This window comes from Musa acuminata, chromosome BXJ2-4 (assembly GCF_036884655.1).
Source record: "Musa acuminata AAA Group cultivar baxijiao chromosome BXJ2-4, Cavendish_Baxijiao_AAA, whole genome shotgun sequence".
Classification (NCBI taxonomy): domain Eukaryota; kingdom Viridiplantae; phylum Streptophyta; class Magnoliopsida; order Zingiberales; family Musaceae; genus Musa; species Musa acuminata.
In genome coordinates, this window is record NC_088341.1 from 4,313,093 (window position 1) to 4,328,296 (window position 15,204).

Below are 15,204 nucleotides of genomic sequence, written 5' to 3' on the forward strand. Positions count from 1 at the left end.
AGAGAGGACAGCGTGAAATATGGGGTGAGGTTATCACGTTCTAAAATTGGAATAATGTCCACCAGAATTTTTAAAAAGATCTAAGAGGGCGGGATAGTAAGTACGAGGAAAGACGACGTGGCGGGCTACCGTGACGCGGTATGGAATGACGGAATTGGCCTCGGATGCCTTTTGTTGAATTAAAATGACGGTTATACCCACGGTCCCGTCTGCAATATGACGCGCTCCCTGTTCCGAGAATGCCCCTCCGGACGTGACGCGTGGTATTGCGATTTTATCATAATACCCTTCCGGTTCCTGTACGGTTGGTCAGAGTGATGTGACGCGATTCTGGTAAAGTCGTAAATATTGGTGAAGACAGGGCTAGTTTGCTGCTCCTGGCGCGACCTAATCGCCAGGATTTGGCCGCTATAAAAGCGGATGAGCCGAGAGGATGAGGCCCTTCGAGTTATAAAAGGCTAGAAAGAGATAGAGAGAGAGAGGAAGAGAGAGAGAGAGAGAGAGGAGAAGGAGAACACGGCGGCTGGAAAGGAGAGAAGAAGCGGGAGGAGGAAAGAGAGGCGGCGATCTTCCGAACTCCAGTGGCTGGGAATCCGTCTTTGTTCTCTTAAAATTTCCATTTTTATTGGGTTTGCGAGGAACCGAGCTCCAGATCGAGGGTTGATTTGTGGGGATTGGCGGGGGAAGCTCCTGTCTCGGCGCAGATCAGCTCTGGATCGCTCGCACGGTTTTTCTTCCGCGTTAATGGTGGTCCGATAGGGGTTTCCTCTCTCTTCTGTTGCGTTTCTCGGTGGGTTTTCAGTTTGGTTGGATAAAAAGGGGATTGGTACTTTGTGGGGTTGTATTTGGCGAGCCGGGTTTTCTTGTGCGTTTAGCTGCTGGATTTATGTGCTGTTGATTTTGCTGGTTGTTAGCGTCTCAGATCTGTTCATCAAGTGCCGCCGACGTTTCGAGCGGGAAAAAGCTTTCATCTTTGCGCATTTTGGAGCGATTTTGAAGTGTTTGAGAGGAAAACTTGCGACCTACACAGGTCGCACTTCCTTGTTTGAATTTTAAATATTTGCGCTGGAGCGTTTAGGGATTCCGGGAACCATGTCTTCTTTGAGCAGGGAATTGGTTTTCCTGATATTGCAGTTCCTGGACGAGGAAAAGTTCAAGGAAACCGTTCATAAGTAAGCTGAATTATCTATCCTCAGCCCTGTCATTTAGAGCTCGTGATATTTCTTTTCCTGTATACTCAAGCAGCTGGTTGAATTATAGGTTGGAACAAGAGTCAGGCTTTTACTTCAATATGAAGCACTTTGAGGATCTCGTTCAGGCAGGGGAATGGGACGAAGTTGAACGTTATCTTGGTGGTTTCACCAAGGTTGAGGACAATCGCTATTCGATGAAAATATTCTTTGAGATCAGGAAGCAGAAGTACCTGGAAGCACTAGATAGGTGGGATTTTGTTGTTCATCTTCTGAGTTCATTTTTCAAAATTTCATTGCATCCTTTTCTTTATTGTAAATCAATTGTTATATATGCTTACAGGCATGATAGGGCAAAGGCTGTTGAAATACTCGTGAAGGATCTCAAAGTTTTTGCCTCTTTTAATGAGGAACTATTTAAGGAAATCACCCAGTTGCTTACCCTGGAGAATTTTAGGTAAGTGAGCATAGATTCTAACAGTTGTGACTCGCATAACTTGTGAGTCTCCTTTTTGAAGAAAATAGTTTATGTTTTACATCTTTGAAACTTGTGTAGGCAAAATGAACAGCTTTCTAAGTACGGAGACACTAAATCAGCCAGAAATATTATGCTTCTGGAGCTTAAGAAACTCATTGAAGCTAATCCTTTGTTCCGGGATAAATTGACATTTCCACCATTTAAAGCTTCTCGGCTGAGGACATTAATAAATCAAAGGTATGCATTTGCTTTTTTTATATGATCAGTACCTTTCTTTTTTCATCCATTGCATGTACGATTATTTGTGCATGTATATTGATAGTAATTGCGTTGTTAGGGATAGTGGTCTGCAACGTATACACAGAAGCACTGTAGGAATATTTTTTATAATTTTTTAAAAATCTTCTCCGATGAATCTGTATTGAATTTAACATCTTAACTCAGACTAATTGTCTCCTCATTTTTAGTCTTAATTGGCAGCATCAACTTTGCAAGAATCCACGGCCAAACCCTGATATCAAAACACTTTTTACTGATCATTCTTGTGCTGCTCCTACCAATGGAGCTCGTGCACCTCCACCTACCAATGGCCCTCTTGTTGGGGCCATTCCTAAATCTGGGCAATTCCCCCCGATGGGTGCTCATGGTGTAAGTGGGATTCAACTCCTTTTCTGGTCCCTTTTTTGTTGTTCTTCTCATTGATTACTGTTGACCTCCTTCCAGATTCAGCCATTCCAACCAGTTGTCTCTCCACCTGCGAGTGCCATTGCAGGATGGATGACAAATGCTAACCCACCATTACCACATGCTGCTATGGCACAAGGTCCCCCAGGTCTTGTTCAACCTCCAAATACAGGTATTGCCTCCTCTAAATGCATAAATTCTTTGTTGCTAGATAGACTTTATGATATTTTCTTGATTCACTCCCTTCCATAGCTGCCTTTTTGAAGCACCCAAGGACTCCTACAAGTGCCCCTGGTATGGATTATCAAACAGCAGACTCTGAACATTTGATGAAGAGAATGCGTATGGGTCAAACGGATGAGGTATGGAAACATATTTACTACCTATTTTGTGGTTATTTTATTTAAATATGAATCAGTTATGCTCTAACAAAGAAATCATTTTCATAGGTGTCGTTTCCTGGTGCAACTCATCCACCCAATATCTACTCCCAAGATGATATTCCAAAAAGTGTTGTGCGAACACTAAGTCAGGGGTCAAATATCATGAGTTTGGATTTCCACCCTGTGCATCAAACAATTCTTCTAGGTAACTGCTGGAACCAATTTACTCAGGAATGTTTCAGTACTAATGTTGTATCTAAATTTTGCTCATATGTATTTCTTGATTCTACTCTATAGTTGGAACAAATGTTGGTGACATTGCCATATGGGAAGTTGGGTCTCGAGAAAGGATAGTGCATAGAACTTTCAAGGTCTGGGAGATTGGAACTTGTACTGTGTCTTTACAGGTACGTCTGTAAGTTGGAATTTCTCTTAGTCTTACATTATTACTAATGTAAAATTTAGAATGGGTTAAAGGAAGCTTCAACGAGGTTGGGAATTGGTAAGAGTGTAAACATGGTGATATTCTATTGAAGTTTGGACATTTTCATAAGATTAAGTGATGGTTTGGTTTAGTTCTCATAATATAATTTGAGATATGAAAAAAAAAGTCTGATGTATAGAGATGATTTTCAATATTGACATGTAAAGGTTAAGGAGATATTAGAAAAAGTTCAAGTTACTAGGGAAATTAAACTAATGAACCATATCACTAAACTTTTGAGAGCATGAGCTTGAATGTAGACAAAGACGTGAGATGAATACTTCCAAGAGGCAATATTGTTTTGCATTTGGAGGATAAGTTTGATGCTATTTTTTTGTTAGATCAAATAATGGAAAAATAAAGAAAAAAAGAAGAATGATATATATGGTTTATATTGATTTAGGAAAAACCTATTGGTAAACTTTTCAGAGATTTATTATGGTTGATTTTGATTAAAAAATTATATAGTAGTTATATTGATGCTATAAAAATGTGTATGATACAAGAGGTGTCTCTAAAGAGTTTCTTACAGCCATAGGGTTACACATAGGTTTAATTTTTAATCCTTATCTTTTCATATTGGTAATGGATTTACTTCCTAGTATGTTACAGGATAGACCTTCATTATATATGTTGTTTTCTGTTGCTATTATTTGATTTAGTTTATTTGAGACTAGTTCTAACTTGAATCATATAAATAAGTACTAGCAACTATAGATTTTATAATAAAAATGGCTAAGATCGAACATAAGAAATGCAATCTTAGCAATGTAAGACAGAAACAGTGATCATGGTTAAGATTGTCATAGAAGTCCTATAAATAAAAATTTTATATATCTTGGATCTGTTAACCAAGGAAGTTAAATTGGAGAGTGAATTTTAGAAGTTTTCCATGATCATCATATTATCCCTTGGTTAAAAAAGTTGTACAAGACAGTTCTAAGTCCAACCATACTTCACTGATCAAAGTGCTTGATGGAACTATGTATAAAAATACTGTTTGTCAAGATAAGAATGTTGAGATGGATGTAGAGAAGTTAAAATTTGATTTTTTTTATTGTCCATAGAATGTAATGAGGAAAAACTATATAGGATGATATGAAACTGTTCTAAAGAGATCTATAAGTTCCCATGTTAGACAAAACTAGTCAAATAGGATTCTTGGCAGGAAGAGAGCTAGAAAGACCCAAGAATATTTGTTAGAAACAATAAATAGTGATTTGATTGCAAAATGGAGGGAAAAGACCCATGTGACAGACCCCAAATAGTTGGAAAATCACCCTTGTTGTGTTATTGTTGTCTATTAATAATGCAAGAATCAAGTAATCCTTGTTTGTTTAATTTGCAGGCTGCACTAATGAAAGATGCTGCCATATCTGTCAATCGATGCTTATGGAGTCCGGATGGATCTATATTTGGTACAGAAAACTAGGCTAGATCCTGTTTCCATTTAAATCTGGTCCTAAATGAACAGATTTGTGCTTTGTGATATGTTCTTTGTTCTTGTCAACCCTAAAATTTACTTCTTTGTGATGTTTTGTAGGCATTGCTTTTTCGAAGCATATTGTTCAAATATATGCTTTTAATATAAATGGAGAGTTGAGGCAACCGGTGGAGGTAGGTTAAAAGTTGATTTATAAGCCTTCTGTATATTGGGTGTCTGACTGGTTATCCTGTAGATCGATGCTCATGTTGGTGGTGTCAATGATATTGCCTTCTCTCATCCCACCAAGAGTTTGTCGATAATCACATGTGGTGATGACAAGACAATTAAAGTGAGCACCAGAGGATATGTTTTTCTTTTTATCTTTTTAAAATATAAGAACCAAAATAATTATTTCACTGTTTTGATTGCATGACTGGCAGGTTTGGGATGCTACAACAGGACAGAAGCAGTACACATTTGAGGGCCATGATGCTCCTGTATACTCTGTTTGCCCACACTATAAGGAATCAATCCAGGTATTATCTTATCCATTGAAATATAAGCTTTGCAAGATCAATACTCGTTTCCTGTTATGTGAGTCATACATGTTGATCTGGTCTCTTTAGTTTTTATTCATTGTTTGTTGTTGATGTTGGGAGTTAGCTCTGAGTATCTCGTTCAGTCACCCTTCTAAAGGATCATGCTGACTTTGCAGTTCATCTTCTCCACTGCCATTGATGGGAAAATCAAGGCATGGCTCTATGATTGTTTGGGTTCTAGAGTTGACTATGATGCTCCTGGACGTTGGTGCACGACAATGGCATACAGTGCTGATGGAACAAGGTGAAGTTTGTCTCTCTAACTAACAAAACTTGGAATTGCATTGATGTAGATGTGTATAATAACATTGGGAAGCTTCAAGCATCTGGATGCTGTAACAGGGCCCAGATAGCCTATGATAGTCATCCTTCATGTTCCCAGCAGTCTTTTTACTGCCATTTCTTGTGTATTCATGTGTGTGCAATTGTCTCTGCATCCTCGGTGCCGTTATTCAATTTCAGAATTGTAATGCTGTACCTGATTTCTAAATGTTCATCCTCTAATCTTTTTGTAGGCTCTTTTCTTGTGGAACCAGTAAAGATGGTGAATCACATTTAGTTGAGTGGAATGAGACTGAGGGTGCTATTAAAAGGACATACTCTGGCTTTAGAAAACGTTCATTAGGAGTTGTCCAATTTGACACCACAAAGAACCGGTTCTTGGCTGCTGGAGATGAATTTATGATTAAGTTTTGGGATATGGACAACATTAATATACTGACTACAACTGATGCAGATGGTGGATTGCCTGTTAGTATCTGCATTTGTTGATTCTGCTTTGCAAGCATGGCACTTGGAACCTTTCAGCTTACTTTATGCTTCATTCCTGCAGGCAAGTCCTCGTCTGAGATTCAACCGTGAAGGATCATTGCTGGCTGTTACAACAAGTGACAATGGTCTTAAAATCTTAGCTAATGCTGATGGACAACGGTTGGTGAGGGTGCTTGAGAGTAGGGCATTTGAAGGCACTCGTGTTACTTCTCAACAGATTAATGCTAATGTAAAGGTATTTGTTTTGCCAACTGACTTTAGAAGAGACTGTTGGCTTCTGGTAGAAGTTCTTGAGGGATAGCCTCCCTATCAATTAATGCTCCCAGCTAGCTATATATGTGCTGGATAGTTATTAAATACACAACTGCTGATAATCATGCCTATTTACCATATTGGTTCAGAAATTACCACATATGGACATCTACCCTCTAGTCAATATGGATTCTTGTTTTCCAAAGCAATGAACTGCTGATGCCACATGGGTAGAGATTATAACTCATAAAAATAATGGAATGCAATGGAAGAAAACATCAAACAAATTCATTTTTTGGATGAGACCCAAGGGATGTCCAAGTTTGGGTTAAATTGGTTAAGAGCTACTGAATGGTACCTTAGGCCCAGAACGTGTATTGGTTACCGTTACTGTTTATGCTTTTGTAATATGAACAGTGCATATTACTGTAGCACCACAGTAATGCTACAGAAACTTGGTGCCCAAGTCTCTGAGGGTACTAATGGGTATCACTTCTATTTAGATTTTTTGAAGAGGCCTAGTTTGTGTCTTATTAGCTTTGTCCTGTCATTGTGGAGAGTCACGTGTTAGTTTCTTAGAGAGATGGCATATGAGTGATGACAATTAAGCTGAGTTTTTTCTTTGGCTGCTATCCGGTATCTGTCTTATCCTCAGTTCTTTATCTACTCCTATCACTTCTGTTTGGTAATCTTATATGGTCTATTCCATACTCAAATATTTTAGACTGACCTTTGCTTCAGGTTTGTTTCAAAGTCTTCTGCTGTCATATGTTAACCATTTAGTTTTCCTGCTCCGAACTTGCATCTTTTCATGATTGACAAGTCACGTAACCTGCTTTACATCAATGTTTCTGTAGCATCAGCTGGGACCTATTGCATTTTTCTTTCCTATTCTGTTCCACAATAATAAAACAGCCAGCAAGCTTTAGATTCCAAAATCTTACTGTCTGAGAGGTCTTTCATGCTTGCTGGCCCTTTTTTTAAACTGGTCCTGCAGGATTGATTTTTTAAAACTTTAATACTTCTTATCCACCTTTATGTAATTGAAAGTAAAGCTATATGATAGTAGTCCAAGAATGAGTACTTGATAGTGGTAACAAGGTCCTACGGAGTTCATCCTACTCAATCAATATTATATACTCCATGCAGGCCCCGATTGTAAATGCACTTGGAGCTGTTTCAAATGTTTCTAGTCCTATAGCAGCTACTCCTGAACTAACCGATCGAACCCTGCCTGTAGTGTCAATGAGTAGCTTGGTAAGTTCATAATGCATTATGCCATATTATAATATTTCATAACCTGTTAAGAGTTATAACCATTAAACAACTAGCTGCAGGCTGCAGATATTAAACCAAAGATTTCAGATGATTCTGAAAAGATAAAATGCTGGAAATTAGCTGATATTGTTGATTCTGCTCACCTCAAAGCCTTGCGGTTGCCAGATCCAGTGACGACATCAAGCAAGGTATTTTTCTGTTCCCATCAAAGTTTTTATTGTATCAATTCCTCATCCTGGCTTTAATAGAAATATAAAAAAACCAAGTATGAATTATTTTTGTTAATTGAAACTATTCTAGACACTAAAACAGATTATCTTTCTTGCCATGGTCATTGCTATTGGCCATAATTCTTGTGGTGACCTATGGTCAGAAGAGAGATATTATGTATAAAGCAGCCCTAAAATCTGTAACCTTGTATGTTACATACTCTGTATCTCAAAATCATGGTATTTGGACTGTTTTCTGACTCTGATAGTTAAAGATACTAAAGGAAGAGAGTGGCTTATATTGGTCTAATCTATTACATGATATATCAGGGGATAATGAATTGATAATTAATTTCAACGATTATTAAGGTCTTGCTGGCCAAACTTGCAATCATCATGGTGTTGTACAGTATCTGTCTTGTATATCTGGTGCATGTTAATGTGCCAGATTCTGGCATATGCCTTGATAGTCCGTGCTATGCCAGTAATTCATTGTTATAAAATGTACCAAAACTTTCATCACTTCACACTCTTCAAAGTTCAAACAATTTTCAATAAAAAATTAACTAATTCTTTGTCATCTAATTCCTCATTATCTGTCAGTTTGCTCCATGTGATTACTACTGGATAGTTTGGGTCACTCATGGGGTAGTTTTGTCACTTTTGTAAGTTTCAGTTGTTATATAAATACGATATATATTTTCTCTTAATGTAGCCACTGCTGGTTACCCCTTCCTATAAATATGCGTTACATTATATAAGAATTGTTCGAGGATTGACGCCAGCATATGTCAATGTAACTTTGGACATACAAAAGGATAATTTTGAGACATGGGCTATCTGTCTAACAGATCTTGTGGTATCATTGTGATTTTTAATTGAAAAAACCACATTTATATTTTACTGCAGATTCATCTATCCGAGTTTTTGCTGCCTTGTTATGAAGTTGATGTAGATCTTTTGACATTATAATCTTTTGTTATTACAGGTTGTTCGTTTGTTATACACAAACTCTGGGCTGGCAGTATTGGCACTTGGCTCCAATGCAATCCATAAGCTGTGGAAATGGACACGGAATGAGCGTAATCCATCTGGCAAGGTCAGTTATTATTTTCCTAATGAGACATTTAGTTTTAGCTTGTTTTCTGATGGCTCCTTTTGTTGGCTCTCCAGTCAACCACATCTGTCGCCCCTCAGCTATGGCAACCAGCAAATGGTATTCTAATGACTAATGAAACAAGTGACAGCAATCCAGAAGAAGCAACTGCATGTATTGCTTTGTCAAAGAACGACTCTTATGTCATGTCTGCATCCGGTGGAAAGGTTTCTTTGTTTAACATGATGACTTTCAAGGTACAATGTGTCATCTAATGCTATGTTGCAACTTTTGTTTCTTGTAACAGCTAGTTTGTAAGTAACATGTCTAGAGAGTCTTTTGTCATTTCTTCTTTCTAGTAAGAATTTTTCTATTGTCTCTTAAAGCTAAAGGTGTTTCACAGGTTATGACAACATTCATGGCACCCCCACCTGCAGCCACCTTCCTAGCATTCCATCCTCAGGACAACAATATTATTGCAATTGGAATGGAAGATTCTAGTATTCAGATATATAATGTTCGTGTTGATGAGGTAAATCTTGTATCTTATGCTCCTTGAGTTTTCTTAATCTGCATGTTCTTGGAATTACTTGTCTGATACTATATGTCTATTGCCTTCTGGGTTTCTATAGCTTGCCCAGAATCTGGTTTACTCTCATTATTTAAGCTTTGCTTTCATATCTCTTGCTTTTCATGATCAGGGGAAGAAATTATTAACTTGAATTTTCTGTTTATTGTTTGTCCATTTTAATTTTAATTACATTTCATTCATGCTTGCAGGTTAAAACCAAGTTGAAAGGTCATCAGAAAAAAATAACAGGTCTTGCGTTTTCCCAGTCATTAACTGTGCTTGTCTCTTCAGGAGCTGATGCTCAGGTGTGCAGACCAAAATTATGTATATACTTAGTATTGTGATTCAGACTTGTTCTAGCAGGGAGTTGTTGGTACTTAATTATTTGAACAAAAGATTATATTATCTTCATTGATTTTTGTTCTCAACCATGCAGCTATAAACTAACATGGTTGACGTGAAATTTAGCCACAGAACTAATATTTCTGGCTTCTGGCCCACTCAAATGTTGCATGTTCTAGGATAGGATGTATGTGGTTGATGTGAAATTTAGCCACAGAACTAATATTGCTGGCTTCTGGCCCACTCAAATGTTGCATATATTATTAGATTTGGCAATTCTCTTAAAGACTAATCAACTGATGTGACAGCTCTGCATGTGGAGCATTGATGGATGGGACAAGAAAAAATCACGATTTATCCAGGCACCAGCCTCTCGTACATCTCCTTTAGTTGGTGACACCAAAGTTCAATTTCACAATGATCAGACACACCTCTTGGTCGTTCATGAAAGCCAACTGGGAATCTATGACAGTAAGCTTGAATGTTTGCGCTCGGTTAGTTCTTGTGCTCTGACCTTTGCAAATATGCATCTGTCAAACAATTCCATAGAAAGCATGCTAGTTAATCAAGCTGTATCTATGCTAATTTCTTGAATGTATTGGCTACTCTTGGTCTTGTATGCTTCTCATTTTATATTATAGCATTTCTTAGTTAATTGTTTGATTTTTGACTTCAAAATCATTGCCAAATTAAGGAATATGTTTTTAAGCACGGCATTGCTTAATGTAATTTTGATAATAACTCTATCCTCTGGATGTATACCCAAATTTAGAATATTTAGAATGGGAGGGATTGACACGATCAGTGAAATTCTATGGCTGAAGGACGCCAAACTTTCTAGATGCTTTTGTCTCGATATGAGCTGACGTGTCTTTGATGCCTTAAGTTATTTAGAGGCTAAATGATTATTTATTTTTCCTTCTTTGTCAGACAGGAGAAATTCCTCAGATTTGATTACCATTAAACTTTTTCCAGTGCACTAATTATTTTTTCCTCTGGTGCAGTGGTCGCCTAGAGATCCACTACCAGCTCCAATTTCTAGTGCAGTGTATTCTTGTGATGGTCTCTTGGTATATGCCGGATTTTGTGATGGTGCAGTTGGAGTTTTTGAAGCAGATAGCCTGAAGCTTCGTTGTCGAATTGCGCTTACTGCTTATATAAGCTCATCCATTTCTAGGTATGTCAAGTTCATGTGAAATGGATCTCCTTTGCATAATTTTAGCCTCAATTTATGATAGCAAATTATAACCTTCTACGCACAACCCTAGGTTGCAGTATGGGTTATATTATGTTAGCTAAGAGGGATCTTGAAAATTATAGCTTAATGATGCACAATCCTGGTTATTTCCTTTCACTTCTTCCTATCCAGGTTCATGTAATTGGGATTTTTTAAGATGTCATCCATGCTGTTTTCTGTCTCATGTTTATAGGATCTCAGAAATACTGTATCAGCTCTGATGTGTCTCATCTTTATTTTCCTCCCCAGTTCTGGTCCAGTTTATCCCATGGTGATTGCGGCTCACCCGTCTGAACCAAATCAGATCGCACTGGGGATGAGCGACGGTGCAGTTCACGTTGTGGAGCCATCCGACGTCGACTCAAAATGGGGGGCAGCACCACCCCAGGAAAACGGATCTCTCCTGCGCATCACCTCCAATCCTGCCTCAAGCAACAGTCAGGCGTCAGAACCCCCTCCGAGGTGACCAACTTCCGTGCTTTACAAGCACAAAATGAGTGTTGTACTCAAAGGGCTTTAGTAGCAGAAAGATTTGTCTGATGACAGCCACCCCGCCAGGTTTCACAGGTTCTCATTGTTTCTGTTTAACCTGATGATCTTGTAAATCTCCTCATGATCTATTTGGCACAAGAAATGGGCATACATCCGACTTGTAGCATATATAACTGACATTGAAAGCTCGACTTTTTTGTTCGTTTAATTTTTCCTTCCCCCTTATATTTATTGGAAAATTTATTGGAAATTTTCCTCTTTTTTTTTCCTCGTTTTGATAAAAAAAGAAAAAGCCTCAACAGGAAAGAACAGATAAGACATAATGTTCTACTTATTTTAGATTGTTTTTTTTTGTTATATAAAAATAATGTTTTTAGTTAAATGCTCATGTCAAAGGCATACAAATTAACTATAATATGTCTAATAGATTGAGTTTCAAAGTTATATAAATTTTCTTGCAGAGTGCTTCTCTTGCATCAAAAAATCATTTTATCTTTGTCCGATCCACTATCAGCTTCGTACTACGTGGATTCATTGTCCATAGCTATCATGCGAGGAAGGAGAGGATATGGAGGCAATAGCAAGTTTGTAGAGGCAACGATGGTCCTTGTGCCACCTTTCTCGTGCAAAGGTTGTACGTGAGGGGCTACAGGGGCTAAGGGGTTCGTGGAGGTGATGTCGATCCTCGTGTCCCCTCTTTTCTCGTATGAGGGGTATATACGAAGCATGTGAGGTGCACATGGAAGAGGTTAACTAGTTCGTAAAGGTATCCATTACGCCCCTCGCTTGCATGAGGGCTACGGGAGCTAACGGGTTCATGGAGGCGGCGACGACACTCGTGCTCCCTCTTTTCTCATATGAGGGGTATATATGAAATATATAAGAGTGGAACTATCGAGATTCATAGAGGCAACGGTGCCCTTCACCCCTCCCTCTCCCCCCCCCCCCCCCTCGCTCTTTGCATGAGGGCTACAGACGAGGTGTATAAGAACGAGAGCGAGGCTAGTGGGAGCCTTTAAGGCAATGCAAGGAGATTGGTGGAGTCACCAACAATGTTGTTTCGACTCCTGTTAATGAGTGAAATCTCTCCCTCTCTCTATCTCTCCTGTTAATGCCACTTTCTCTTGGTTGATTTCTTTAACAAAAAATGTCCCATGCGGTTGGTGGAGTCGAAACTAATCGTTTCAAGGGAAACGGGAATGACCGTTCAAAACGGGAATCCTGTGGATTGTTGAACCAAAGGTTGAAGGGTAACGAGCATTACTACTCGTCTCGAAAAGGAAGTCGACCACTTAAACGCTTGTTTTGTGCATACACTGTGCAAGAACACACTTCATCTCTTTGATGTAGTCATGGATAAGGAGGTCAGCCAATGATCTATCTGCGTTTATTGCTAGATTTGAGATCTACGTTATGCTAATGTTTTCATCTGTGATTATGACAGCCGCACCAGAATAATGAATAGTATCCTGTGCTTTCCAATGGAATATAACACAAATGGAGAAAATGCATTGTTTCTTGAAAGGGTATGCATTGTCTGAAATTTTACATCGCCCTGTGCCTGCCATGTTACTCCTATCGACTATCGCCATCGGTCGTGACCAGCTATCGCTCGTGACCATCCCCCTTAGCTGGTTTTGCTTAGCTCGTGCATACCCTTATACCTCCGTCTGCAAGCAAAGGATCAACCTCATGAGAACATGCAAACCTAAAACTCATCTCTGACTGCAACAGATGCCTACATCCACAAGTTCAAAACATTAGCAATATTATTACGAATAACAAACCCTGTTCTTCCCTATCTGTTTCCAAGAAAAATCACTATAAGTTTGAACCATATAAGAGTTTTTTTCCAACATAACTTTGGTTCTACGACTAGACGTACAAGAACCTTATCTATCAACAGGTGCGATTATCATGGCCAGTGCCATCTAATGTCACATTCACTGTTAGCTTACCTGCATCTCTTCAATGACGACAAACAATTTCAGTTGCACATATATAGAACTTAAGTGTGAGATAGATTTAGTAGATGAGAGGTATTGCAAACAAATCATCTGTGGATCCATATCTACGGTTGTCTGGCCGACGCTGCACAACAACTTTTGATTTTTGCACCTTAAGTGAAGGTTACACAACTAGAACTAGAGGAACCTATTCTATCAACAGGTGCCGGCGCCATCTAAAGTCATTCACTCTTATAGCTTAACTGCAATCATGGCAAGCAATTTGAGCTGCCCATACATGGAACTCAAAGTGTGAGACAGAATTAGTAGATGAAAAGTATTGCAAACAAATCATCTGTGGATCTATCTCTACGGTTGTCTGACCGCTGCTGTGGAACAGCTTTTGGTTTTTGCACCTTAAATGAAGCTTCCTCCACTAGAACCAGAGGAACCTTATCCATCAACAGGTGCGACCATCAAAAGCCCATGCCATCTAAAGTCACATTCACTATAACTTGACTGCAGCCTTGAGCTGCCCATACATGGAGATTAAGTGTGAGATAGAATTAGTAGATGACTTGTATTGCAAACAAATCATCTGTGGATCCATCTCTACGGTTGTCTGGCCGCTGCTGCAGAACAGCTTTTGTTTTTTGCACCTTGAGTGAAGGTTCCACAACTACAGCTAGAGGAACCTCATCAATCAACAGGTGCGACTATCATTGCTAATGCAAACTGAATATAGCAAAATCTTGATGAAAAACAAAGAAAACATGCATAAGGACCTTCTGATACTCTTCTTACTATAAAAAGTGCTTACAGAAAAACACACACAAATGTTCGCAAATTCTGAATTCTTCTAAAATGAATATCAAAGACAAACTAAAACTCTCTTATACCAATGCATCTTCACAGTTGTCCGCCACTGCCACTAATTCTGGTTTCTATTTATATGTTGCTATACGCAATCAAACATTTGCTAGCAAAAAAATTGAGCTCTACAGCCCATTACAAGAAAAAAGAAATGACATCATATCATAAAGCTAATCACAGGAGACATGACCTCCAGTGTGATTTATTGTACTGCGTATTAATATGACTTACTCAACAGAAACTTCTTAGTGATTGAAAAACAAAAGGCACACCTTTTTCTAATATCTAAGCTAGCAAAAGAAAACTGTAACTACGGTTTGTTATTAATTCAATTCATCTTGAAGTCTTAGCATTTTTTACCTTATTGTAACATTGAAGAAATATGAAAGTGTGAAACTTAGATGAACAAGGGGATACCTCCTCACTGCAAGGCCTTCCCAGAAGCTTATGTAAGAGAAATCCCTCTATTTGGAACGTTCTCCGCATAGATCTCGACTCTGTTCTCGCGCAAAACGGAGGTCAGATCCCCTATCCTTCTCCCCAAACCCTCAGAAACCCGAACCATAAGTTTGAACCATAGATGCATCTACCAAGGACGCTATGGACGATACAGACATCGACGACGCGGCACCCATCCTCCCTCTCCTTACCCATCAGGGTCAGCGACTGCGGGAGAGTGAAACGAAACCCTACACCGATGGGGGCGGAAGAAGAAACGCATTGAGGAGATATTTATAGAAGCCGGCGAACGTTAGGGTTTCGTAAGCAAAAGTACCTTTACACATTTACCCTCGTAGGATTTCAAAATAACACATTTACTCCTATAGATTTTAGCTGACATATTTATTATCCTATAAAAATAATAAAGTGAATGCTATGCTATTGGAGGACCT

At 38.7% G+C, this 15,204-nt stretch overlaps 1 protein-coding gene, 1 long non-coding RNA gene and 3 other non-coding genes across 6 annotated transcripts; 1 reads left to right on the forward strand and 4 right to left on the reverse strand.

Moving 5' to 3' along the window:
• Window positions 1-478: 478 nt before the first annotated feature.
• LOC103980704 (protein TOPLESS-RELATED PROTEIN 2) lies at window positions 479-11,700 on the forward strand. Of its 2 annotated transcripts, none has more exons than XM_009397171.3 (25): window positions 479-1,172; window positions 1,261-1,440; window positions 1,534-1,647; window positions 1,747-1,905; window positions 2,136-2,316; window positions 2,392-2,524; window positions 2,605-2,714; window positions 2,802-2,940; window positions 3,033-3,142; window positions 4,568-4,637; window positions 4,763-4,836; window positions 4,899-4,994; window positions 5,086-5,181; window positions 5,361-5,488; window positions 5,760-5,994; window positions 6,077-6,250; window positions 7,417-7,524; window positions 7,599-7,733; window positions 8,743-8,853; window positions 8,928-9,107; window positions 9,254-9,382; window positions 9,631-9,726; window positions 10,072-10,257; window positions 10,768-10,940; window positions 11,250-11,700. In XM_009397171.3, exons 1-25 carry the CDS (start codon window positions 1,093-1,095, stop codon window positions 11,464-11,466), a joined length of 3,414 nt encoding a protein of 1,137 aa, XP_009395446.2. In that variant the 5' UTR covers window positions 479-1,092; the 3' UTR covers window positions 11,467-11,700. The 2 variants fall into 2 exon arrangements, with proteins under 2 accessions (XP_009395446.2, XP_009395448.2); XM_009397173.3 differs by having other exon boundaries at window positions 480-1,172; window positions 7,605-7,733.
• Window positions 11,701-12,981: 1,281 nt separating this feature from the next.
• On the reverse strand, window positions 12,982-15,010 carry LOC135608920 (uncharacterized). The gene is made up of 2 exons (XR_010485643.1): window positions 14,729-15,010; window positions 12,982-13,162 (listed from the first exon to the last, which is right to left on the reverse strand). It is a non-coding gene; the product is annotated as an uncharacterized LOC135608920 (long non-coding RNA).
• On the reverse strand, window positions 13,503-13,661 carry LOC135611437 (small nucleolar RNA snoR143). The gene has a single exon (XR_010486578.1). It is a non-coding gene; the product is annotated as a small nucleolar RNA snoR143 (small nucleolar RNA).
• Window positions 13,747-13,905, reverse strand: LOC135611436 (small nucleolar RNA snoR143). Its single transcript, XR_010486577.1, has one exon. It is a non-coding gene; the product is annotated as a small nucleolar RNA snoR143 (small nucleolar RNA).
• Window positions 13,990-14,154, reverse strand: LOC135611435 (small nucleolar RNA snoR143). The gene has a single exon (XR_010486576.1). It is a non-coding gene; the product is annotated as a small nucleolar RNA snoR143 (small nucleolar RNA).
• Window positions 15,011-15,204: the final 194 nt, after the last annotated feature.

Bases quoted from the DNA above. Each gene is read 5' to 3' on its own strand.
- LOC103980704 (XM_009397171.3), top strand. From the start codon at position 1,093: ATGTCTTCTTTGAGCAGGGAATTGGTTTTCCTGATATTGCAGTTCCTG. The intron at 5,995-6,076 runs GTTAGTATCTGC...TCATTCCTGCAG, and splicing joins ATGCAGATGGTGGATTGCCT to GCAAGTCCTCGTCTGAGATT. The intron at 8,854-8,927 runs GTCAGTTATTAT...TTGGCTCTCCAG, and splicing joins AGCGTAATCCATCTGGCAAG to TCAACCACATCTGTCGCCCC.